Source organism: Callospermophilus lateralis, chromosome 16, assembly GCF_048772815.1.
Source record: "Callospermophilus lateralis isolate mCalLat2 chromosome 16, mCalLat2.hap1, whole genome shotgun sequence".
In the NCBI taxonomy this organism is placed as follows: domain Eukaryota; kingdom Metazoa; phylum Chordata; class Mammalia; order Rodentia; family Sciuridae; genus Callospermophilus; species Callospermophilus lateralis.
Window position 1 is genome coordinate 54,281,010 of NC_135320.1, and position 26,821 is coordinate 54,307,830.

A 26,821-nucleotide genomic window follows, 5' to 3' on the forward strand; every position below is an offset into this window, starting at 1 on the left:
GAATTATATTTTTAACCTAATTTTCCCATCATCCTTATTTGTCTGTCCCCTAACACTCCTGCCTCAGCGTCCCAAGTAGCTGAGATTACAGGCATGCAGATCTGCTTCTGGCAAGATCATGCATATTTTTTATTGAATTTATTTTCTTGGGGTCCAGGCACACAGCTTGGTTCTCCAGTGAATATAATCACAAAACAATGTAAATGTTTATTGGATTTTCTATTGTTATATAAGCAATCTTAGGAGAATCAAGTGAATTTAATTTCTCAAGATTGGTTGGCAGGAATTAATCTCCTTATTTTAGGGAATGGTGAATTGAAGTTCTCTGAAGTAGACATTTAAATACATTATTTAATAAACATTGAATTTTTATATCTTATTTTATTTTTTATACATATATATTTTAGTTGTAGATGGATACAATACCTTTATTTTGGTCTTTTTTTTTTTTTTTAAATGTGGTGCTGGGGATTGAACCTAGTGCCTCACGTGTGCTAGGCAAGCATTCTACCACTGAGTCACAATCCCAGCCTAGCTTGTTTTAAATCTTTGTCTTACGCCATGCTAGGCAGGTGCTCTACCACTGAACTAAGCTACAACCCCAGCTCTTTATTATTTTTTTAATATTATTTTTTATACCATGTGTGAATCTTTTTTTCTTTTTTAATACTTTTTAATTGCCAATGGATTTTTAACTTTATTTGTTTATTCATATGTGGTGCTGAGGATCGAACCAAGGGCCTCACACATGCTAGGCAAGTGCTCTACCACTGAGCCGCAACCCCAGTCCACATGTGTGAATATTAAAAACAAGATGCTCAGTGACTGAAGCCTGACCATAATAAGACCACATACTGTGTAATTCATTTCTATGATTTGCAGAGTAGGCAGATCCACAGAGACAGAAAGTAGATGGTAGCGGATGACAAACCCAGGCCTGGATGTAAAATAAACTATCAGAACTCTTGTCATGAGAAATCATGCCTGGGAAAGGGAGAGTTCTTCTAGTCAGCCCTTCAGGAAGCCTGATTAACACTCCTCCCACCCCCCACATTTTTGGATTGTAAATAACTACCCCTTGGAATCTAACTATTCCCTTTTGAAGTGTGAACGCCCCTGTGGAGGCCCAAGGCTAGAGATTTACTGAAGTCCTTGTGAGAGGAGCCAGTTCTTCTCCTTATCATCAAACTCTGCTTCTGTAAACATGCTTCCCTCTAGAAACCCCTGCATGTGTAGACTAGAAATTTTATGGCACCAGGTAGCCTAGTGGTGTGAGAAACTGAAGATGGGGACCCAGGATTTGGAGCCTGATCTCTGGGCCTGCTGGCGGAAAACAAAGTTCTCTCACTCTGCAAGTGCCCTTTGCCACTTCTTGTCTGATTCCTGCAACATAGAGAGTGGGCAGCATAGATACAGGTGCCGGATGCTGGGGAGGGAGGAATGGCAAGTGATGGATAACAGTATTAAGGATTTTTTGGCGGGGAGAGTAAAGGTATTCTGGTGATGGTTGTGCAGCCTTATGAATATACTAAAAAAAAAAAGCCATTGTACCTGTTAAAAGAGTGAATTTGGGCTGAGGTTGTGGCTCAGCGGTAGAGCCTTGCCTAGCACATGCCGAGCCCTGAGTTCAATTCTAAGCACAACATAAAAATAAATAAACAAAATAAAGATATTTGTCCATCTACAAATAAAAAAAGTGAATTTTATGGTATGTGAATTATATCTCAGTTGAAAAAAATATGAGGGACAAAAGGACCCCTGACCAAGCACTGTGTGTTCTGCTGAAATATACTTAACTCTTGACTGAAAAATGATATAATCCCTCTAAGCTCCCCTCCCTTTATTTGTCTTCTGAATTCCTTTTCCTATCCATCCTAAGCTCCTTGAGAATAGACTGTGTCCTGTTAGTTTTTGTAGCTTCACAGTGTTTATCCTAGCTTACACCTATTGAGCATATATGAAGTAAATTTTGGGTCTAAGCATAAAACTAGAAGTAAGCACATTACAAAAAAAAAAAAAATCCTATGTGGTATAAAGTAAAAAGTCCACCACATAAGCAAAGGAAGCATAGTAGATGCTTCCTTCTGTTTCAGAGCATGTCTGATTGTTATTCTTCTCTAAGCTTTCAACCTCAGAATGAAGGCCCCTGTGGCATGGACTTGAACTAGGGTGTTCTGATTGCCCCTGTGGGGTTCAAGGGCTTTGTATTTTGCTCAGCGTAGCTACATACTATTATGAATTCAGCTGAAAGTAGTTCTTCTTTATACTTCGTGGTGACAGTATACCCTAAATACTATTTGTTTTCATATACTGAAGTGCCAGAAATGTGGCAGAAATTAGAGAAGATCTATGTGGAAGAATGGTTTATGACTAGACAAAATCTGTGAGCATAAACTAGGTAGTTTGCAAGCTAGCTATGAGTTTTAAGAGAAGTAAACAAATCCAAGACATTTATAGAAAGAATTACTTTTTTTCAAGGATAATTTGAGCATTAGGAAACATTTTCTAATTTTGCCTTTTGTGACCATGTTTTAGATAGCTTTCCCAGGTTTCTTTTTCAATTAGAACTGCATTATTATTATTTTTTTTAATATTTATTTTTTTAGTTATTGGCGGACACAACATCTTTCTTTGTATGTGGTGCTGAGGATCGAACCCGGGCTGCACGCATGCCAGGCGAGCGCACTACCGCTTGAGCCACATCCCCAGCCCCAGAACTGCATTATTAAGGCAGGAACAATGTGATGTCTGCATGCTCTGGTGGTGGGCTGGATAGGCTACTGTACTGTAATAAGTAAAGGATAGTCCTGTCACTGGCCAGAACTGTTATCAATTGCAAAGACCTCTTTATTATTATTATTATTACTATTTGTGTGTGTGGCACTAGCGGTTGGACCCAGGGCTTTGTACACGCCAGGCAAGCACACTACCAACTGAGCTATGTCTCCCGCCCCAAAGACCTCTATATTATTAGGATCATTTTCTTATTTGCCTTTACATCATTACAGGGAATGGATTTTAATTCCTCAGAGTAACTGTCCTATTTACTATGTATACTGCACATTATTTCAGAGTGGTGAGCAGGTGTTGTAGATTGCTTAGAGAGAGAATGTGTATTAGCCTGTTTTATCTGCTCTGTGTGTGTGTGTTTTTTTTTTTTTTTTATTATACTTTGGGTCTACCTAAGTTATTTATTGCACACACTTGGGATGTATTCAGTCTATGCAGTATGGTTGGTAAAATCATTTATACATAAAATTTTGAGAATTTCTTCATGTTAATAAGATTTTTATGGTAAATACCATCTTGAGTGTTGTGGTATAAGCCTGTATCTCAGCTACCTGAGAGTCTGAGGCAGGAGGATTGCAAGTTTGAGGTCAGCCTCAGCAACTTAGGGGAGACCCTGTTACCAAAAAAAAAAAAAAGAGCTGAGGAGAGTGCCCCTGGATTCAACTCCCAGTACCCCCCCCACAAAAAAAGCATCTTATTATAAGTGGTAATCAGATACCTTATGACTTCTTTTTTTTTAAACTTTTTTTTTAAAGAGAGAGAGAGAAGGATAGAATTTTTTTTTTTTAATATTTATTTTTTAGTTCTTGGCGGACACAACATCTTTGCCTGTACGTGGTGCTGAGGATCGAACCCTGGCCGCACGCATGCCAGGCGAGTGCGCTACCGCTTGAGCCACATCCCCAGCCCCTTTATGACTTCTGTTTATACCTTTTAAATTTCTCTGGGTTTTATATTCTTTGAAAGAAGATTTTTGCATGTTAAATGCATTCAAATTGTCCTGTTGTCATCACCTTCATTTTTTTTCTTTTTGAGAATCAACTCTTCACGTTTTTTTTTTTTTCTGTTGTTGTTGTTGTTGTTTTTTTGTATTGGGGATTGAACTCAGGGACATTTTACCACTGAGGTGCATTCCCAAACTCATCCCCCCCCGCCCTTTAAAAATATTTTTTAGTTATAGATGAACACAATAACTTTATTTTGTTTGTTTATTTTTTGTGGTGCTGAGGATCAAACCCAGTGCCTCACATGTGCGAGGCAAGTGCTCTGCCACTCAGCCCCAACCCCAGCCTCCCCAGCACCTTCTCCCCAACCCTTTTTAATTGTCTATTTCAGACAAGGTCTTGCTAAGTTGCCCAGGTTGTCCTTGAACTTGGGCTCCTCCTGCTTTGGCTTTCCAAATTAACTGGAATTAAAGATGTGTGCCCCAGTGCCAGCTAGAACCTTAACTGTTTTTTAAGGTCCTTGTTGCCATACCTACATTTCTGTCCTAGAAGGTACTTTGTAAACCCTCTGCTTAAAATAATCTCAACTGAAGTTGAGGATACAGAGGATGCCTCTAAAATGCTGTCCATTGGAGAAAAACCTAGAGGAAGTGGCAGCCGTGGTTAGTTGTTGGTCAGTGTTCATAGCTTAAGTAGAAGCAACATGGTGTGGTATGATATGGTAGAAAGAACCGGGGATTTGAAATTGTAACAGAATTAGTCATAGCTTATCCTTTTGATGCAAATAACTATCTCAGTAAGTTATATAACTTCTGAGCCCTAGTTCTATAATCTGTTCAGTAGGAACAATAACATCTACCTCAGTCAAGAAGATTAAAACATTTGTGAAAATGTCTTCAAAACTGTCAAGCAGGGTTTTGTGCTCTCAGCCAAATAATGACCCCATATATTTGTCTTTAGAAAACTGGTTTTACCATGCTTCTAATCAGAATTTCCTAAAGATAGGGACCCTGTGAATAAATGTTCATTTAGTACCTACTATGATGTAGGTATCATTCTAGATTAGCACTGTTCAATAGGAATGTAGTGTGATACATAAAAATAAATTTTCTACTAGCCACCTTAAGAAAGATAAACAAGTGAGATTAAGTTTAATTGTTTTATTTTTAACTCAGTGTATCCAAAATATTATTTTAGCATGTAATCAGTGTAAAAATTACTAGTGAAATATTTTATTTTCTTTTTCCTTGTACTGTGTCCTTGAAATCTGGAGTGTATGTTAATCTTGTAACACATCTCAGTCAGATTAACCTCTTTTCAAGTGCTCAATTCCCACATGTGGCTAAAGGCTACTACAGTGGGCATTGCTTGCCTGGATGGTGGGGTTATAATGGTGACAAGATCCTTTTCAGTAGGAAGGTTACTTCAGGGGGAAGCAGATAGTATACTGGTATCAAATAGAAATAAGATAATAGTGATCTTGCAATAAGGATGATACCACATTACTATCGCAGTAATGTGATAGTGACTGGTTGGGTTATCCTAACTGTAGAACTCAGGGGAACTCTGAGGTGTTGCCATTGGAGCTGAGACCTGAATGATTAAAAGGGGGGGTGCTGATGATGTGGAAATATAACTGAGCTGCTTTTTGTCGGTGGGAACTGCAAATGGTAATGCAATCTTGTTGTGTTTAATGAACCAAGTGGTATGGCTGGGTTATAGTGAGCAAGAAAGATGAGGTAAGATGAGAGAGGTAGGTACATTATAGAATCCAGGCCATGAAAAGAAATTGAGATTTCTAAGTGAATTAGGAAGCTATGGGAAATTTTAATTTTGAGTCATGAGGCACTCAAGTTTACAAAATCGGATTTAGACATCTATATGACTATAAAAGAACACCTATTATCTAGAGAGTTTAGTGGACCAAAAGACTTAATTTTCTATTTTATTTTATTTTTTGGGGGGCGGGTACTGGGGATTGAATCTAGGGGCGCTTAACCACTGACTAGGCCACATTCCTAGCCCTTTTTTGTATTTTATTTAGAGACAGGGTCTCACTGAGTTGCTAAGTGCCTTGCAGAGTTGCCAAGGCTGGATTTGAACTCCCAATCCTCCTACCTCAGCCTCCCGAGTCGCTGGTGTATGGCTCTACGCCTGGCTCCAATTTTTGCTGATATCTGTAACCTGTCTCTCTTTCTTGTTCTTTTAATCTCATATCTGCCATCGTTTATGATTTAGGGAGAATATCGTTGTCACTTTATTTTCCTCTATTAGCTATAGTTTATTCAAAAAAATAGTGGTTTGTTTCCCATAAAATTGTTACTTATAGGGGCTGGGGTTGTGGCTCAGCGGTAGAGCGCTCGCCTAGCATATGCGAGGCCCTGGGTTGGATCTTCAGCACCACATATAAAAAATTAAATAAAGATATTGTGTCCAACTAAAAAATAAATTTAAAAAAATTGTTACTTATAATTGGTTTATAAACAAAGTGCCTTTGAGGATAGACTCAAAAATATTTGAACAGTGGATTTACTGCTAATTGTCTTAACTTTTTGGCAGACATGTGCATCGCTATCGCAGTTTCTCTCCTCATGATCCTGATATGTGCAATGGCAACTTATGGAGCATACAAGGTCAGTAGCCATAATAAGGTGCCGGGCCTTTTCCTCTGTCTCTTACATGTGTAATCTCTGTATTTAACTATAGTCAGTATGAAGTAATTTTTCCCAGTTTTCTTTTTCAGAAGTTTTGATCTTTCACTGACGTCATTTTACTAGGAAATCCAGTAAAACCAATATTATAATCCCAGACCAGTTCACTGAGTCATGTTTGTTGACTCCTTCCATTTGGCGCACCAGTTGCTGTCATGACCTGATTTCATGAATTTCAATTCCACCATGTCCCTTTAGATTAAAAAATGATTTCTTTGAACTCAAGAAAATAGTGTTTTGTGATTCGGAATGCATTAACATTGCTGTTTTCTCTTATGTTTAGCAACATGCGGCCTGGATCATCCCATTCTTCTGTTACCAGATCTTTGATTTTGCCCTGAACACCTTGGTTGCAGTCACTGTGCTTGTTTATCCAAACTCCATTCAGGAATACATTCGCCAGCTGGTACGTGGCCCTCCCAGTGACTGCTTCTTGTCCTGAGAGATACCTGGTTCAGTAAGAGACATACAAGTATAGTGATAGGCTCACATACTTTCATTTGTGGAGTTTTAGATTGCATATGAATTACTGATGTGTGTGTGTGTGTGTGTTTGTGTGTGTGTATGTGGTAATATTGAGATTTGAATCTAGGGCTGCTCTATCACAGAGCTACATTATTAACCTCTCCTCCCCATCCTCTGTCTCCCCCCACCCCCATTTTTGAGACAGGATCTCGCTGAGTTGCTGAGGCTGGCCTCAAATTTGTGATCCTTTTGACCCGGTCTCCCACACTGCTAGGATTACAGGCATGCACCACTATGCTTGGCCTGATGAGAGATTTGTACATGTAATCTTAAAGAGTTTTGATTTCTTAGAATATCTTTTGGGAAATGAAACCTCCCTGAGCCTGAGAGAGATAAGTTGGTGGCAGTGATGGTGGCATTTGATGAATCTACCTAAATTATAGTGTAGATGCTGATAATCCTGCTTTGTGAAATGCAGTTTGCTTAGGTATGAATAAAATGTAGTTCAGCCTCTGCTCTTATATGGGAGAACTTGGGACTCTGCTATATACTGTTTCCCAAACATATTTGATCATAAAATCCTTTTCTTCCACAATTATCATTTGGGGATGAGTCTATTAAATGTCCTTTGTGACCATATGAATAAGTATTTATGACTGGGTATCAAGAAACATATAGCAGAGGTTGGAATATCTGCTTATTCACATCTTATAATCTTTATTTTTTAAATTGTGAATTTGTCTTAAAATTTCTTCAAAATCTTAGAATGTTTTAAATAAGGTGTTTGTTCTTAGTGGTTTTTTTTTTTTTTTTTTTAAGTAGTGTCTGAGCACTGGGAAAGGAGCAGACTTCTCATGAAATGGAAGAGATGGCTGGGGAATGTGATAATGGGGACTGAAAAGTTCAGGAGAAATGATCAGTGGATGAGCGGGGGGCGGGGAAAGAAAGGAGGAGGTGAGGCAAGAGAAGTTGGTGATGTGTTGTTTTTTTTTTTTTTAATTGAACATTGAACTGAGGAGTGCTTTACCATTAAGCCACCGAGATACTTTTTTTTTTTTAATATATAATTTTTGTTTTGGGGGTACCAGGGATTGAACTCAGGGGCACTCCACTGAGCCACATCCCCAGCTCTATTTTGTATTTTATTATTATTATTATTATTTTCCTTAAAGAGAGAGAGATGAGATGAGAGAGAGAGAGAGAGAGAGAGAGAGAGAGAGAATTTTTTAATATTTATTTTTTTAGTTTTCGGCAGACACAACATCTTTGTACGTGGTGCTGAGGATCGAACCCGGGCCACACACACGCCAGGCGAGTGCGCTACCGCTTGAGCCACATCCTCAGCCTTTGTATTTTATTAGAGACAGGGTCTCACTGAGTTGCTTAGCGCCTGGCTAAATTGTTGGAGGCTGGCTTTGAACTCAGGATCCTCCTGCCTCTTCCTCCTGAGCCGCTGGGATAACAAGCGTGTGCCACTGTGCCTGGCTTGAGCTACATTTTTAGTCCTTTTGAGTTTTCATTTTGAGACTGGGTCTTGCCAACTTGCCTAGACTGGTCTTTTTATGTATGGTTTTTAGTTGTAGATGGACAAAATACTTTTATTTTACTTATGTGGTGCTGAGGATTGAATCCAGTGCCTCCCATGTGCTAGGCAAGAGCTCTATCACTGAGTCACAGCCCTTGGTGCTGATCGAATTTTTTTTTTTTTTTTTTTTAAATTTTGTGATGATGATCTCTGGTGCTGGGCTCCCAAAATTCATCCTGGAAGAGAGGAAGAAATACCATCTCAGCATGATCTGGGATGTATTCGAGGGGTTGGGACAGGGCGTTGATGGTGATGGAGACATGAAGGTGAACCATATGCAGCCCTTTGACTATTTGAATAGGAGATGGTGTGCTACATTCCATATGCTGCAGAGATTTATAAGGAACATAAAGCCTAATATGCAGGGCAAGCATGCCGAATGCTCAGAATCTACCTAGACTTCCTTTTAAGCTCTACATTGTTTTTTCATTCCCTCCTTGTTTATTTTAGAGTTGGTAGTAATTAAAATAGCAGTTAAAATAATCAAACATTTACCTTTTTTTAAAAAACATTTTTTTTTTAGTTGTAGATGGACACAATTCCTTTATTTTATTTATATTTAGTTTTACAAATAATTATAAAGGGTCGAACTGAGGATTGAACCCAGTGCCTCACACATGCTCAGCAAGTGCTCTCCCTCTGAACTAGAACCCCAGCCCCAAAATAAAGCAAGTGAATATCTTCTGTATGTTCTACTTAAAGATTAGGCTGAAGGAATGAGGCTTACACATTATCATCAATGCCTTAAAAGACAGTAATGAATGGCAGCATTGAAGTTCTCCTGATAATGGAGCCTCTGTTGACAGATTGAGATAGAGTGATTCTGAGAGGCTGTTATCTGGGAGGGCTGAAGGCAGGCCCCCTGGCTTAATTCTTTTTTTTTTTTTTTTTTGGTGGTGCATGCTAGGCAAGCACTCTAGCAAATGAGCCATATCCCCAGCACCCGCTTGCTTAATTCTAATGCCTGTTCAGTTTATTTATGTGGAGTCTTGTCAAACAGACACGCGTATCTTTCTGTAGATCTTAACTATATGTAGAAACCATGTCCACTTTTCTGGAGGAAGAGTGTCAAGATCTTTGTGAAACAGGTCACATGGTTCTTCTTTAATTTATTTCTGTAATTAGACCATAGGCGCAATAAGATTTCTTGTTGGTCTTATGAACAACACAATGTTATTCTTGCCCCTTAAGAACATTACTACTGTGAGGTGGTACACAGCTGTAATCCCAGCAATTTGGGAATCTGAGGCTGGAGGATTGCAAGTTCGAGGTTAGCCTCAGCAATTTAGCAAGACTCTAACTAATGTAGTGAGACTCTGTCTCACACTTTAAAAAAGGGGGGCTGAGGCTGTGGCTCAGTGGTTAAGTACCCCTGTATTCAATCCTCAGTACAAAAAAAAAGAAAAGAATCACTTCTACAAAAATCCCTTTCAGGCTCTAATGGAAAAGCCTGATTTCTGGAGGCTGCAGTTGTGGCTCAGTGGTTGAGCACTTGCCTAGCATGTGTGAGGCACTGGATTTCAATTCTCAGCACCACATATAAAGAAATGAATAAAATAAAGGTCCACCAACATCTAAAAAATATTTTTTAAACAACTGATTTTATGACCTGATCTCAAAAAAATTACTTTGATTTTTATTTCCTTTTGATTTTATCAATTTTTTTTTATTTGTGTCCTGGGGAAGTCCTGTTGCTTCCACTGACCATAGACGACTATGATCATCCTAAATAGGTTTCCTTGGATCTGGTACTTCATCAATGTAGTCAGATGGTAGGACTTCTTTTGTTTCTTTGTTTTCAAGTGCTGGGGATCAAACCCTAACCCTCATGCTAGGCAGGCACTCTACCACAGAGCTATATTCCCATCTTCTGACTTTTTGTGTGTGTGTGTGTGTGCGCGCGCGCGCGTATATAGTGCTAGGAATTGAACCCACGGCCTTGTGTATGCGAGGTAAACACTCTACCAACTTAGCTACATCCCCAGCCCCCACCCTTCTAATAGATGCTGTGAATTCTTGTTATTATAAGAGAATCTGCTCTCTAAGATCAGCAAGAATACTTTACATAAAGAAAACACCATTTTAAATCCATCCCCTGACCCTGTACGTGCTCTTTAGAATGTCTAGAATTCCCAGAAAATCCAGGTGTACAAAATGTTCCATGGCACAGACTACTAACTTCTAAATTTGTGTAGTAGGCGAGCAAAGTGGTATTTTCAGGTCTCATTCATGACTCTTCCTTTGATTTTCCCTTTTATAGAATTATTGCCCGCATTAAGGACAGACTAGTCTGTCCCCATTGTCACACCTTTTGTAACTTTTTCATGAGTAGAGGTGGGTGAGAAATTGTGCGTTGGTTCTAAATGGGAACTGCCTGCTTTTCCCCGTTGGTTTCTGATGAGCCCATCAGAACTGCTGTCTAATGAATATATCTTGAATGATTATAAAGAGATTTGCTAACAAGGCCCTTTTCTTTTGCAGCCTCCTAATTTTCCTTACAGAGATGATATCATGTCGGTGAATCCTACCTGTTTGGTCCTTATTATTCTTCTGTTTATCAGCATTATCCTGACATTTAAGGTAAGCATAAGGATTTTACTTACGGTTAAATATTATTGAGAATATTCTATATGCCAAAGAAATAAACAGTCTGATCGGTTAATTGTCTGAACTGCTATTTGGTTTCCTAATATTCCAGTTCCTTCTGTTACTTACATGAGAGAGAAACACCAGGATTACACAGGCCAATCAAGGATTATTCCAAAATATGTTAAATGGAAATATATTAGTATAATATTATGCATTGCATAGTTTATGTTATGACACTGCAACATGCATTACAATGTCCCATGTAATAGACATTCTTGTGATGATGATGATGATTTTTTGGTACCAGGGATTGAACACACAGGCACTTAACCACTGAGCCACATCCCCAGCCTGCTTTTACTTTATTTTTTATTTTCAGACAGGGTTTCGCTAAGTTGCTTACGTTCTAGCTAAGTTGATGAAGCTGTCTTTGAACTTGCAATCTTCCTGAGACACTGGAATTACACATTCTTGTCATTTTTAGAATATCAATCCTTTATGAGTGTTATTATTTCTTTCAATTGTTGGACATTGAGGTGGTGTCTGATTTTTCATTTATTAGTAGTGCTATAATAATACTTAGGCATTTGTGTCCTCAAGATACATTTTCTTCCTCCTTTTTTTTTCCCCCAATTTCTTTTATATTGTAGATGGACAGCATGCCTTTTTAAATTTATTTTTATGTGGTGCTAAGGATTGAACCCAGTGACTCACACAAGTGAGGTGAGCGCTGTGCCACTGAGCTGCATCCCCAGACAACATGTTTTCTTAAAATCAGAGGACAGGCATAAGTTGAAGGCCTTTGGTAGGCTGTCAGATCGAACACCCCAAAAGTTAAATGAGTTGTCACTCCCACCAATAGTGTTCCCCACCCTTCTCATCAGATATTACCTGTTCTTTTTGATTTCTTCAATGTGATTGTAATTATAAACAGATTGTATTTTGATAGCCTGTGTTTGTGTGCTAACAGGAAAATCTCAAATGGTTCTTAGGCTTTGAACTTTTTTTGTGTGTGTGTATGGTGCTAGGATTGAACCCAGGGCCTTGTGCATGCAAGGCAAACACTACCAATTGAGCTATATCCCCAGCCCAGGCTTTGAACTTTTAAAACTCATTATCTTTCGTTATCTTTATTTTGACATAAAATTACCCTTTACAAAGTCAAGCCTCAGGGGCTGGGGATGTGGCTCAAGCTGTAGTGCGCTCACCTGGCATGTGCGAGGCGCTGGGTTCGATCCTCAGCACCACATAAAAAAGTAAAATAAAGATGTTGTGTCCACCGAACTCTAAAAAATAAATATTAAAAAATTCTCTCTCGCTCTCTCTCTCTCTCTTGCTCGCTCTCTCTCTCTCTCTCTCAAAAAAAAAAGCTAAGCCTCAGTAACTTAAAGAAGTACATTTAGGAAAAAATAATTTTAAATAGATAAGAGAAGTAGAGAGAAAATCACTCATTGAAAATATGTTGAAGGGCTTGTAATTTGGTAGTAAAGCACATCCTTAGCAGCTCAAGGCCCTGGGTTCAGTCCCAGCAAGTAGGAGACAGAGAAAGAGAGACAATCAATTCAGTTTTCCCTCATAAAACACCACTGAATTTTTTTATATTGTATGATCAAGGATTTGGATAAATTTCATGCATGGATGTATAAAAAAGAGATGAGGAAAGGAATATTTTAGTGTGAGTTTGGAAAATATATTAAATATTTAATTCAAGATTAAAGAAAATGTCAAATGAAAAATAAGGTCACTGTAATGATTCACTGGGTGTTTAGAGACAATAGGCAGTGAGGTTTTCCCCTACCAGGGTGAGCAGTGAATGAACTATGTGTGTCACTAAGGGGCCCTTGGGAGTCCTGACCGTGGACTTGTGGAATTCCAGACAACAGGCACTTCACATTTGTCTGCTGTTTAGCCTCTGTCATGGATTTGTTGTAATAAGGAACTCATGTCTGAAAGAGTTCTTGCTTTACGGAATCCAGTGTTCACTGCTAAAATACTAAATGAATATAGTCTTTTTACAGAACATATAACTAATACATCCAAGCATTAAAATTCTTAAAAAGCCTAGGGCTTCCCAGGCACCAAAGAACTTATAACATTATGGGCTAAACTGAAAGTTTGAGTGAATAGAAGATATTGTGTACATTATTCAATAAAGAATGCACTTTTCATCTTTTTCCTTCTTGATCTGTACTTTGAGATTATAGCCATTCAAGTATATTATGGGGCTGGGATTGTGGCTCAGTGGTAGAGTGCTCGCCTAGCATGCATGAGGCACTGGGTTCAATCCTCAGCACCACATAAATATAAAATAAAGATTGTGTCCACCTAAAACTAAAAAAAAAATAAATATTAAAGAAATTTTATAAAATAGCATATACATTTTCAGTTTAACATCTGAAGTTGAATGCAAGAAATAATCACCTTCAAATATGAATGCAGTTCAAGAAAGCATTCTGACTATTCTACAGAATATTTTACCTATTTTTTGCTAAAATTTTTTGTTGAAATGTAATTCACAAAAAAATTCACCCATTTAAAGTATACAAGTCAGTGTTTTTTAGTATGTTTACAGAATTGTGCATTCACCACCACGTGGCTGCCCAATATAATTTTGGAATACCACTCACCATTCACTCTTCTGCCCACTCTCTACCGCTAGAAATCACTAAGCTACTTTCTGATAGATTTGCCTGTTTTGGACATTTGAGATAAACACAGTCATACAATATTGGCTTCTTTGTGGCTAACTTTCACTTACCATCTTGTTTTCAAGGATCCCCCCATGTTATACCATGTATCACTTTGTTTATCACAGAATGACCATTCACTCCAATGGATACCCACATGTCGTATCAGAGTTTACTTCCTGTTTAATCACAGAATGACCCTCACTCGAATGGATACACACCACATTTTGTGTGTCTTGTTCATCAGTTGATAGACATTTGGATTGCTTCCACTTTTTTGGGGGGTAGTGCTGAGGATTGAACCCATGGCCTTGTGCATGTGAGGCAAGCACTCTACTATCTGAGCTAAATCCCCAGCCCCTGCTTCCACTTTTGACTGTTATGAATCATGCTGGGAGAATTCTGTGGAATAATACTGCTATATGCACATTCGTGTATAAGTGACCTCTTGGCTGCAAGATTGCTGTGAATTGCTGGATCAGGTGGTAACTCAGTTTTCCTTTTTTTGAGGCTCTGCCAGACTTTTTGAAAGCAACTACGCCATTTTATATTCTTAGCTATATGTGAGGTTTCCATGTGCTCTGTATATTTAAACTTATTTTAATAAAAAAGTTTAAGCAAGGAATTTTGAAATAATTTAATTTCTAATCAAATTATGATGATTAGAATGGACATATATGGAGTTCATTGCTTAAACGTCTCCCATTATAGCCAGGTGGGTGGTGTATGCTTGTAATTGCAGCTACTGAGGCAGGAAGATCACAAGTTAGAGGCCAACCTGAGCAGCTCTGGAAGACCCTGTCAAAATAAAAAGGGCTGGGGATATGCCCCTGGGTTCAATGCCTGGTACCATAACCTCTCCCCCATGAATTCAAGCTTTATTTGTAATATGTCTTTATTCTGGTAATTCGTTTGAGGTATCTTCTTTGGATATCTCACTATGAAAATGGAAATGTTTTAGTGAATTTTGATGACTTGGAAGTAAATTTATAGGCTATGAACATTTTAAAAAAATTGACTTGTGGTTAAATCATAGACGATCACGTAGAATAAAAATTCCCAATGAAACAGAGGTAAAGCGTTGTGATAAATGGATTAATGAATTTGTACTGTGAATTTGAGGACAATAAATATTTGTGGTGGTTGTTCCTTTGGACCACGTTTTCTTCAAAATTTCGTGTTCTGCTCTCAGCCCTTCCTCTTCCTAACCAATACCTCTTTTCTGCCCACACTGTGTGACAAAATACAAAGGTACAAGAGCACCCTTAGCCAGCAAGTTACTGTACCCAGCATTTGTACTCTTTAAAGGCTTTTTGGTTAATAGAGGTTACACATGCTTTAGTTTTATGTAATAAAAAGTTTTATAGTATGTTTTTGTGGTCTATGTGGTACTTTAAATTGTTTGCAGTTTGAAAATTAAAAATCTAATAACCAGTACTTACTTCCAGGGTTACTTGATTAGCTGTGTTTGGAACTGCTACCGATACATCAATGGCAGGAACTCTTCTGATGTCCTGGTGTACGTTACCAGCAATGACACTACGGTAGGTGTGATGTCACTTAAGGTGGAGATCCCCCCTGCCCACTACTGTATCATGGCTCTAATCTTTAAAGTGTTTTGCCACTTTTTATTCTTGAAATGTATCTATCAGCTGCTTGGTCATCAAAGGATTTAGTTAAATGTATTTTGTTTTCCTTAGAGGTTATTGAAATCTCAGTGGCTTAACTTGTGGATCATTTTTAAAAATATTAGATATGTGTCCCTGAATTATTAAGCCATGGAATATAAATTTAGATGTTAATTCTGCGTAGCATGACTGTATTATCTCACTTTATATATGAAATTAAACCATTAAGTATGGTTTTATGGGTAGATAAATAAGAATGATAGAGGTTATTGTGTCTTTATAACTTGCCCTGTGTATTAAAAACCTTAAGAGAATTTGTGTGACTTCTTTTGCTACTAGTTGTTCATACTCAAAAAATTTAAACCCATGATACGTGATTTGAAAAAAAAAACATGTTTTCACTGGAAGCATCCTTAGCCATTTTATAATTCATTTAAATTGTCTCAACCCCCTGGCTCAGCAAGATGAAAATCGAAGTCCTCCAGGTATTAAACTCTGTGTTCTTCTCTTTGTGTTCACCATGGTGCTGATGTGGTGCCCTGTACAAGTAAGGGCTCAGCGAGTGGCCAGTGAGGACAGGGTACATGATAAGAACATGTGGGTGGGGCAGAGTCAGTGGGACTGGATGGACAGGATGGACAGGACACTTAAAAGAAGAAGTATAAATGTTAGGTCAAGTCTAAACTAGGACTGAGTTTTGTGTTTTGTTTTTTAAATGCTGGTGACTTTCTCATTTACTAATCTTACTAAAGTAATTTAACCTGTGTCTTCCTTCCTTGTGTATAAAACAGGAATAAGACAATATAACATTTTATATTAAATATGTGGGTATAAGCTGGTATTATTGAAAATTCTGTGGAATGTCAAGAACATGTTTGCATTAATAGTTTCCCCATGTGCCCATCAAACATTTCTTGGGGTGAATCAGATGTACGAGAGCCAGGGGTTTAAGGGTAAACTGATCAGACTAATGCATGACGCCCAGCAAACCCAGAGGCTGAGGAGGCCCTTCTTAAGGGTCTGCAAAACCCTGTGTACTGAATACAGTAAACACATGTGCTGTTCACAAGAATTTTCTTGGATCAGTAAGTCTTTCTAAAGAATTAACTATTCAGAATTATTGTGTTTTTGATAAAATGACTGGCTCAAGAAATTTTTTCCTTCTAGATTGTTGGATATTAAGTTACCAATAAATTTATTTTTTTCCCTTAAAATCCAAACAACAACAACAAAAAACATATCTTAGTACAGTTATTGTGCTGCTGAGTAAAAGAAAAATCTAAGTCGAGTTTGAGATTTTTGAGTTGGAGGAATTGTAAAGTTGTATGTCAAAACCTTAGCCTGACTCATGGTGTGATGGTGTGTGGGACTGCCATCCTTTTTTTTCTTCTTCTTTTTCTTCCTTTGAGTACCAGGAATTGAACTCAGGGCTACTTGTCCACTGAGCCACGTCCCAGCCCTATTTTGTACTTCATTTTAGAGACAGAGTCTCATTAAATTGCTTAGCACCTTGCTTTTGCTGAGGCTGGCTATGAACATGTGATCCTCCTATCTTAGCCTCCTTAGCTGCTGGGAGTACAGGCATGTGCTACTGCCCTTGGTGGGACTTTCATTTTGTAGAACCACATCAGAGAAGACGATGCCCATATTGCACGTACTTGGTTTGTACGTGCAATATGGCTGTATGGTTCCCCCCCACCCCCCTTGTAGAAATTATGTAGAAACTGGGTTCTTAGAGAAAAAAGAACCACGAGTAAGATACCAGTTGGTATGGAGTAAAAAGTTTTATTTAGGCTTACTTATAAGTTTAAAATTTTTTATCAAGCCTGGGCATGGTGGTGCATGCCTGTCATCCCAGTGACTCGGAAACCTGAGGTAAGAGGACTGAACGTTCAAGGCCAGCCTCATCAATTTAGTGAGACCATGTGTTAATATGAAAAGGACTGGGGATGTAACTCAGAGGTAAAGCACCCCTGTGTTCAACTTCCCAGTGCCAAAAAATAAATAATAATAACAAAAAAAATCGGTTGTATTTTTCAGCTGGGTGCTCCCAGTTCTTCTACTAACAGACCTGCTCTCTTCAGAAAGTCTTCTAGCTGGACATTGGTTCGTGCTCACTAGGATTTGGACCCCTGTGACTGTTCCTGGCGTGCTGGCATAGGTGTTAAGGAATTGCTTATAGATGGTTGTTGGTTGGTCCTCATTCTCAGCCACTCTATATTAGCTTGCCCTGTGTTTTTTTTTTTTTTTTTTTTTTTGGTGGTGGTGGTGGGTGTACCCAGGATTGTACTCAAGGGCAATCCGCCACTGAACCACATCTCCAGTCCTATTTTGTAGTTTATTTAGAGACAGGGTATCACTGAGTTGCTCAGTGTCTCGCTTCTGCTGAGGCTGGCTTTGAACTCTTGATCCTCCTGCCTCAGCCTCCTGAACCGGTAGTGGCACCCCCTCCTCTACAGAAAAATCTTAATTAAGCATCTCCAGAAGTCTTCACCATAATTGATCTTAGGACTATCAGAAAAAGGATCTCTGCAAAAGAGTTCATTGTAGTTATGCTTCCTATTTCCTGTTGCTCATGTCTTACAATAATTAAATTTGGCCAAGGGCCTGAAAGAGATTAGCATTCCAGGTTCTGAACACCCTCTAGTAGTTTTTCAAACATTTATGGACTATCTAGTATAATAACAATAGTTTGTAAAAGTTTTCAAGTGGGAAGTGTGTTTGCAAATGCGAAGTGTGATAAGGAAGAGAGATTCTCAAAGCCTCTGGCTTTGGGCTGAGCTTCACAGAGATGTTTACATTTCAAAGTTAAGAGAAGATGTTTCTAGTTACTAATTGGCCTCCATGGTAACAGCTGCCAAGGGGAGGGAAGAAAGGGGGAAAGAAGCTCTCCCCTCTCGGGTGCTGTCCTTGAAGTGTTAACTTGCCTGGAACAGTGAGAGAGAGAACTGCTTTTGTATGAATTTCTGAGGCCCTCCCAATAAACTGGGTATAAAGTTCTGAAACTGCCTGAACTCTGGATTCAGGGGTTTGATTGATTGATTACAGTGAAAGCTTTGCCTTCCGAACCTGGCTGCAGCCATATAAATCTGTTTCCTGCTGTCCTGCCTCATTTGTCTCTCCCCCGCCCACCACAAGCTGATGGGATAACAGATGTGAGCCACTGTGCCCAGCTAACTTGCCATTTTTAAAATGAGGAAATGGAGTGGCTGATAATGTCACTGTGTTCCCCAACTTCCCAGTGACCTTTTTCTTTGTCATTTTTAAAGATTTGTGTTTCTTGGAAAGGGAGATTTACCTTCTTCTAACTCCATCATATTGGTAGTCCTCTCCAAAATATTTGACTAGATCACCAACTGAAGTCTCAGTTTTCTAATAGTACTTTCTAAAAAAGATTTTTATAAAAAGAAAGTATTATTTTTAATATTTTTTTAGTTGTTGGTGGACCTTTATTTTATAATATGTGGTGCTGAGAATCGAACCCAGTGCCTTACACGTGCGAGGCAAATGCTGAGTCAAAACTCCAGCTCAGGAAGGTATTATTTTCAAAAAGAATTCTTAATTATAACTATAATTCCTTAGTATCATAAATAAGAATTAAGCCCCCAGATTTCCACATATTTCTCATAATGTCATAATTTTCTAGCAGACTATTAGGCACAGGATCTGTGGGTCAGTATGTAGTAGTGGAGACTCTTAAATTTTTGTATAAGAAATGAGTTTGCCCCATAATCTAGGTTTTTTCTTACTACATTCCAGGTGTTTCCTGACAATTTTCAGTTGGATCTGGAGGCTTTCCATGTTTGGGATTTGTTACTTTTGGGGTTTTTTTTGCAAGACTACTTATTGCTGATAATTTGTTCTTGCATCAAGAGGCAATATAATATAATATAAATAATATAATATAATATCTGGTTGGCATCTTTTGGGTATGTAAGCGAACCTATAGGCTTACTTCCTGGTACTCTGGTTCATTGAGGTTATAATATGGTAGTGTTCCTATCTTTCTTTTTCCTTCACTAACTAGAATTTTTTTAAAATTTATTTCACATTTGTAGGACAATGTTTTTTATAACTTTATTTCTATGTGGTGCTGAGGATCAAACCCAGTGCCTCACACATGCCAGGTGAGCACGCTACTGCTTAAGCCACATCCCCAGCCCCCTAGAATATTTTATAAAGAGAAACTTTTTTCTTCATGTGCTATTTGGCTACCCATTAGTACTTGTGATATGAATTGTTCTTTTCATTTATCAGTTTTCAAAATTAGTTAGTCTGTCATTCTCTAGTAGTGACCAGTGAGGTTATTTTTAAGTAATAAATAATTGATGAAAAACTGGAGATGTCCAGTTGGAAAATATAGTTACTTTTATACATTTTATGAATAAGCCTAAATGAAACTTGTTCCCCCCCCCTTCCTCTCTCTACCTCCTTCCCTCCCTTCCTACATCTCTCTCTTTCTCATCTTTCAAAGGGCAAAAAATTAAAACTTTCTCTACACAGCTATTATTTTTCTTCTCCAGACCTGGAATCAGAGGAGTCTTGCTTCCTTTTGATGGGAGATAATATCTAGAGACTATAATCTGGACTTTTAGGGTTGGAGGACACTTTTTTTTCTTTTAGCCAAGTACTGCTGGTTTAAAGACTGGCCAAAGCTAAAGGAGTCGATGTTAGCATCCTAATTGAAGCAAATCAAATGTACAGAGACCCTTTTTGGTGGTTGGAATGATCTAGTTCTGCTATTTTCCCTTGTCTCATAGCTACATTAGGAATCTCATCACACACTAATGTATGTTTCTCCTTTGTCCCTACCTTTATAGGGAAGCCACATTGACTTACTAACATGTCGTGCCTGGCTTTCACTTCCTTCCAGATACTATACCAGATGGCTCTTCTCCCAGGCTAAGTAGATTCATGTTGACCTCTGTGGAACGATACTGGGACTCTTGTTGATAGAAAATAAATGTGCTTTTTATCCTTCTCTAAAACAGTACACATGTTATTATCCAGATATGTACTTTCCCAAATTCGGCTCAGAGGCAGGATAAATCAGAGTTATTAGATATTAGAGATGATTCCCAGTGTTAATCTCTCCTCCAGTGTTCAAACCAAAGCAAAGCAAAAACCTTGAAGGGGATTTCTGGGGGTCGCAAACTCTTGAATTTATGATGCCTTAGGGTTGGAGATATTTTTTTTTCCCAACAGAACTCTTAAGCCATGAAAATAGTTACTTAACTTTTTTTTTTTTAATGTCTAAATGACTTAGCAGTAGTCAGTGCAGTGTTTAAGAAGTATTGCTGTATTTCCTTTAAAAGTTTAAAATATCCTAAGGTGCCCCTACCGTGGGGGCAGGTGTTGTTGCCCAGTGATAGAGCACTCACCTAGCACATGTGAGGCCCTGGGTTCGATCCTCAGCACCTCATAAAAATAAACAAGTAAAGGTATTGTGTCCAACTACAACCAAAAAATAAATATTAAAACCCACCATGGGTTACCACTGCATATGCAGTTGCCCAAAGAGTTGAGGTCCTGAGAAATTTTATCTTTATCAAACACAGATGTACTGAGGAAGTTTGGATATTTTTACATGCACCCACAATGCTTAGGCACAAAATCAACATTGGGGCAATGTTCTTTTGTGGAGTCAATCTTGCAAAAAATGCATAAAAGGAATCAGAACTCTTTTAACACATTTATATCTCTAGTATCAGAAATGATACATAATAGTAGATTGTAAAAAATAATGTTGACAATTTAAAACTGTGGGGAACAAAACTTACAAAAACAAACTAAAAAGAAAAATTGGGCTGGGGAATGTGGCTCAGTGGTAGAGTGTTTCCCTAGCATGCACGAGGCCCTCAACACCACACAAAAATAAACAAATAAAATAAAGGTATTGTGTCCATCTAAAACTAAAACAATATATTTTAAAAAAGAAAAAAGAAAATTTGACGTGTGAAAAAGTATATTACCAGGGTGGATTATGGGCGATGGCACAGAGGGTGTCCTTAGAGCTGGCTGATGCTCCTGATCACTGACTGTGTAAAGTCTTCCATTCTGAGGAACAGACACTTCCTGTCCTCAGAGAAGACATTCGAGTTCTTGATGTTGCTCTTTTAAAATTCTTCTGTGATTCAATATATTGCTTTATCAGGTTTCTTAGGTATTTCCCCTGAAATGATCCACCTCTCCTGTGTGCAATGGGAAATACACGAATTCTCCAGGATTTGGCTTTCTATTCCACGTATATAAACTTAATTATTTTTTTTAATCAATAAGAGTTATGGTTTTCAGGATTTCAGCATTTGGGATTATGATTTTTAGGGCTTTTAATTTTTTGAGATTTCAACATTTAGGATTATGGCATTTGGAATGGCATCTTTTGGGATTATGATTGCCACTGACTCAGAGGAAAGAGGTAGAAGAAAATAAAGGCTAAAAAGCATCCTAGCTATGCTAGGTAATCCTGCTTCTCCTAACCCAGTTCCTGATAGAGCAGATATGTACATGGCCTCCAATATACTTTCTGTTAATTCTAATATGATAGCATCTTGGGTGAAGCTGGACTAGATGCCCCCTGAGATTTCCTTTTTTTTTTTTTAAGGTGTGGTGGTACATGCCTTTATTTTTTATTTTTTAAGATAGAGAGAGAGAGAGAATGAGAGAGAATTTTTAATATTTATTTTTTAGTTTTCAGCAGACACAATATCTTTGTATGTGGTGCTGAGGATCGAACCCGGGCCGCATGCATGCCAGGCAAGCGCGCTACCCCTTGAGCCACATCCCCAGCCCCCCCCTGAGATTTTCTCCACTTTTATGTAGATAGGTTCAGGGGACACTGTTGACATTTACTTGGCTCCTATTTCTTTCCTCTGTACAATATTCTAATATTCTTCTATCAGTAAAATACAGATTGTTTTAAAGCATCTGTTTTGCTGGAAATTATAATACACAATTTGATTTCTGATTTAATTACACATACCCCAAATAAAGTCCATATTGATTTTACCGTAGGGACAGATAAGGCATTGGATTTCATTTTTTAAATTTTTTAAACATTCTAGGAAGGGTTTTTGGGAATCTATCTTAAGGAAGTAATAAAAAATGTATAAGATGTTCATGTAGTGTTGCTTTTAGTAGCAATAGCATCCAGCCTAATTGTCTAATAATTGGAATGGTTTGGTTAAATAAGGGTATATCCACTTGGTAAATGTATTTATTGTTACTAGAATGATTACTGACTGTATAATAGCAGAAGAAAGGCTTATGATGATTTCAAAAGCAGAATATAGAGGTTTCTATTATGGTGACAGATATGAAGAAATAATAGAAACTTCTACAGTTGGTTTGTTGGGTAGGAGGAGGAGGAGATCTGTTTCTCTGTTCTCATTAATACAAGGGAGGGAAACAGGAAGTTGTTGAGAAGAGGAAACAGGTAAAATGGGGATCTGAGGGTCTGAGTAGCCCTCCTTTTCCTGCCCAAGCCTCAGGACACAAGTATTTAAATGTGTAAAAACATTTTCATTTTAGAATACCTTATTATTTTGATGTTACCTTTCTAAATATTTTACCTGTCAGAACTTTTGGACCCAATTTGAAAGATTCAAAGAACTAATTCTATATTATGAATATGATCTATAAAAATTTTTGAATGGCTTCTCTGCTGAGAATTAATGGAAATTACTTATTACTCTCCTGTAACGTCAGGAGAGGACAGATTACAGTAGTTTTGCAGTGACTTGAAGAGTAAATCAACTTTTATCTTATTTGCCTTTATAAATGGTTCCTGTAGGTGGGAAGAAAGTTTTTTTATTAGGATTCCCCAAAATTTGTTCATGCTCTCCCTATCTCTTGGTATGTTAGGTTCATGAATACAGAATGCCACCAGAGCTTCTGTAACATTATTTTAGGAGCTGTAAATGCTGTCAATGATAAGGCATAGCATAAATTCAGAGATGTTAAAATGTACAAAAACTGTGTGCCTTAGAATAAAAAACAGGTAGTTACATGTATGTATGTATTTATTTGTTTACATGTGGAGGCTTTCAAAAAATTGGAAACAGTTCTTTTAGTTCTTAAAAATAAGCCCAGACTTGCCCTTTGTGGTAAGTCCATCCCAAAAGTCAGGTGGTTATTTCATTTAATCATGGAAAGTCATGATTCAGCTGTCTGCCACCTCCTTCCTCAACCTAAATAAAGGAAGCTCATATCTAAATGGGCAAATTGACATGACCAGTTTAAGATAAGCTGTTTTAGTCAGCTTTTTCGCTGCTGTGACTAAAAGACCTGACAAGAACAAGTTTAGATGGGTGCTCACAGTTTCAGAGGTCTTGTTCCATAGACAGCTAGCTCAGGGCTCAAGGTGAGGCAGAGCATTGTGGCAGAAGAGTGTGGTGGAGGGAAGTAGCTCACATGATGATCAGGAAACCGAAAGAGAGAGAATAGAGTAAGCTCAGCTAACCAAATATATACTCCAAAGATAATCCCGAGGACCCACCTCCACCAGCTACACCCTACCAGCCTGCAGTTACCATTCATTTAATTCCTGTCAGGGGATTAATTTACTGATTAGGTTAAGACTTTTGTAAATGAATCATTTTGCCTCTAAGTCTTCTGCATTGTCTCACACATGAGACACCTATTTTAAACCATAACCCCGGCATTTAATGTAAACCCTGCCTGTTTTAAACAGATTATTGAAGACTCATGGTTGGGGTACAACAGATGGTGAAAAAGAGAAAAACCAATGTTCTGGCTACTTGTGATTAATTTAAATGGAACTTTGGAAGACTTCAGTGCCTCTTAAGAGTGGGACTATTTTGGGGCTGTGTACTTGCCAGCTGACATTGTCACATCTTCCAATGTCTGAATTTGGAGTAATGTTTCCCCTTGGGTCAGGCAAGGGTACATCTTCTCTATAAAAGGCCACGTATAAAAGTTTTGGCATTGTGTGTCATGCTTTCGGTTTCTGGACTATATGACTTCTGTCATTCAGTGCTGCTATAGTAGTGCAGAAGCAGACATACACAATGTGTAAGCACATTTGGGTGGTTGTATCTGGTGAAATTTTATTTAAAGATGCTAAAATTTGAAACTCATGTAATTTTCACACATTGTACACATTTTTCCAACCATCAAATGATATAAAAATCATTTCCAGCTCCCAGGCCACACACAGAAAAGCGGGTGGCAGGCTACATTTGTTCTACATAGTTCATTGACATTTTAGCTGTTTTCTAGGTAATTGTAGGACAATTTGAACCATCCCAGGGAATTTATTTAGCCTGGGTAGACCCGGGTTCAGTTTCCCCACCTGCAAGAATGTTGACAAATAGCGCCACCTAACCTTTTGGTTCTTTATAAGGATATCTTTTTCCTGAGAAAATGTTAATTCTCTCTCATTTATTATTTGGCTTACAAATCTAGATCAAACTTGTATTTAACAAACTATAGTTTGGTTTCTGCTACTGGTTCCTGACATAGGGTTTCTAAAATCCTTGGAATTTCTTGGATGATTTAGGAGTATTTTTCATTTTAATTAAGCAGCCTTTAATGAGCTTCTGGGTAGCTTCAGGACAGGGGCAGTCATCAGGAAGACCAAACATTGATTAGAAACTTAAAATTCCAGCCCCACCCTCATCCTGTGGGGAGTGCCAGAGCTTGAATTAATTATCCATCATGCCTGTGTGATGATGCCTCCATAAAAATCCTGTAGATGGGGTTTGGAGAGCTTCAGATTTGAGGAACACATCCAGGTGCACCCCCACCTCCAACTCCACCAGGATGCTTGCCCTCAGGGCTCTGGCAGACCTCAGCCTGTTTCCCTCTTGATCTGGCTCACCATCTGTCCTTTATCATGTATCTTTATAATAAGCCTGAAAATGTGTTTCCTTGAGTTCTGTGAACTGCCTGACAATTTGTGGAACCTGAGAAGAGGTCACGGACACTCCCAGTTTGAGCCAAGGCAAACAGAAATGTGGGCAACTAGGACCAACTTGCCAACTATAGCAAACGGCCTGCATCTTTGCACATAAGGTCTTTGTGACCACAGTTTCCATATACTCTTCCCTCTTGTGATGAGCATGGCCATCCTTCTCCAGTGGAGTCAGGTATCTTCAGTCCTCCTCTGTGCCACCTAGTCCATGCCTGGCTTCAGGTAGGTCCTCAGCTGTGTGTGGTTAAGGGGTGGAATACTGGAGGTGATGTTTCAACCAAATGTCACTTTGGATTTTAGTTGTGGCTCTGTGCCCACAACTCTTACAGACTTGTAGCCTCCAGGAAAAGTGGGATCCCTTTGTTTTTTTCATTGTTCAGTTACTTTGGGGAATTGGGTTTAGAGTCATGGATTCCGTAGTCTTACCAGGTTTCCTGCTATTCTGAAGCTAATGTCTTGATAGAACGGTGTGGCCTTTTGAAGGTGCACTTACAATGCTAGCCAGATGACTACTTTGCAGGGCTGGCACAAGGTTTTCCAGAAGCCTTATGTGCTATGACTCAGCATCCCATGTATGGCACTGTCTGTCACATTGCCAGGGTTCATGGTAGGTCTTTATCCATCCGCCTACTTGCTTCAATGTGCGTGGCTCAATGGTAGCTCTTCAAGTCGGCTTCTAGCACATTTTTGCAACCACTGGAGCTGAGGAAGGAAAAAGAATCTCTTTGCTAACCCTATTGAGTAAAGGGCTTGCAACTTATTGTCACTTTCTTAAGGAAGATATACAGTTGAACTGGTATAGACAATACTACATGGAGTATCTTGGTGCAGTTGGAGTGTTGTTACCCTTTATTGAGCACCCAAATGCTGAGCGTGTGCTCAGTGCATTTGTTGTTAGTTGTGTTCCCTCACTCAAAGCCTTACAGTCTGTTGATGGGTAACTACCATGGGTCTTATTTTATAGATATAAGGACTGAATTTCACGTAGATTAAAGACTTACCCAGGACCCCAGGCTTCATAAATCATAAAGCTGGAGGTTGAACCCCAGTCAAATTGCACGTACCCTTTTGACTATCCACTATCATATTGATTGACCACAGTCATCAGTCTACTGAGTGATAGAACTCAAAACATGAACACACCTCTAACGACCAGCACTGAGAAAGGGCACAGAAATATCAGAAACTTTTTGGAGAAAAGTAATCATGACAGTTACAGTCCAAGATAGTATATAAATAAAAATAGTGTCTTAGGAGAGCAACACAGTGGAGGGCCATTTACAGTGTCACTCTATAATCTATAGAGAATAGGAAAATGTATCATTGTAGTGCTTTTTAAAATTCCAGAACGTTTATTACCATGGGTGCATAGAAAAGCAAAGAAACCAGGACTAGAATATTTCAACTCTCCATGATGAAAGTGAATTTACTTGAGCTGTGGGCTGTTTGGACTATGTATAGAGTGACATGAGAAAGAAAAACATGCCA

The 26,821-nt window shown here is 38.5% G+C and overlaps 1 protein-coding gene across 1 annotated transcript in view; it reads left to right on the plus strand.

The window, feature by feature from the left end:
* Nucleotides 1–26,821, plus strand: part of Laptm4b (lysosomal protein transmembrane 4 beta) — a 62,690-nt gene that overhangs the window by 28,805 nt on the left and 7,064 nt on the right. Inside the window, exons 3-6 of the mRNA XM_076835836.2 lie at nucleotides 6,294–6,367; nucleotides 6,729–6,851; nucleotides 10,977–11,075; nucleotides 15,220–15,315. Coding sequence (XP_076691951.1) covers nucleotides 6,294–6,367; nucleotides 6,729–6,851; nucleotides 10,977–11,075; nucleotides 15,220–15,315 — 392 coding nt within the window. The remainder of the gene's footprint in view (nucleotides 1–6,293; nucleotides 6,368–6,728; nucleotides 6,852–10,976; nucleotides 11,076–15,219; nucleotides 15,316–26,821) is intronic.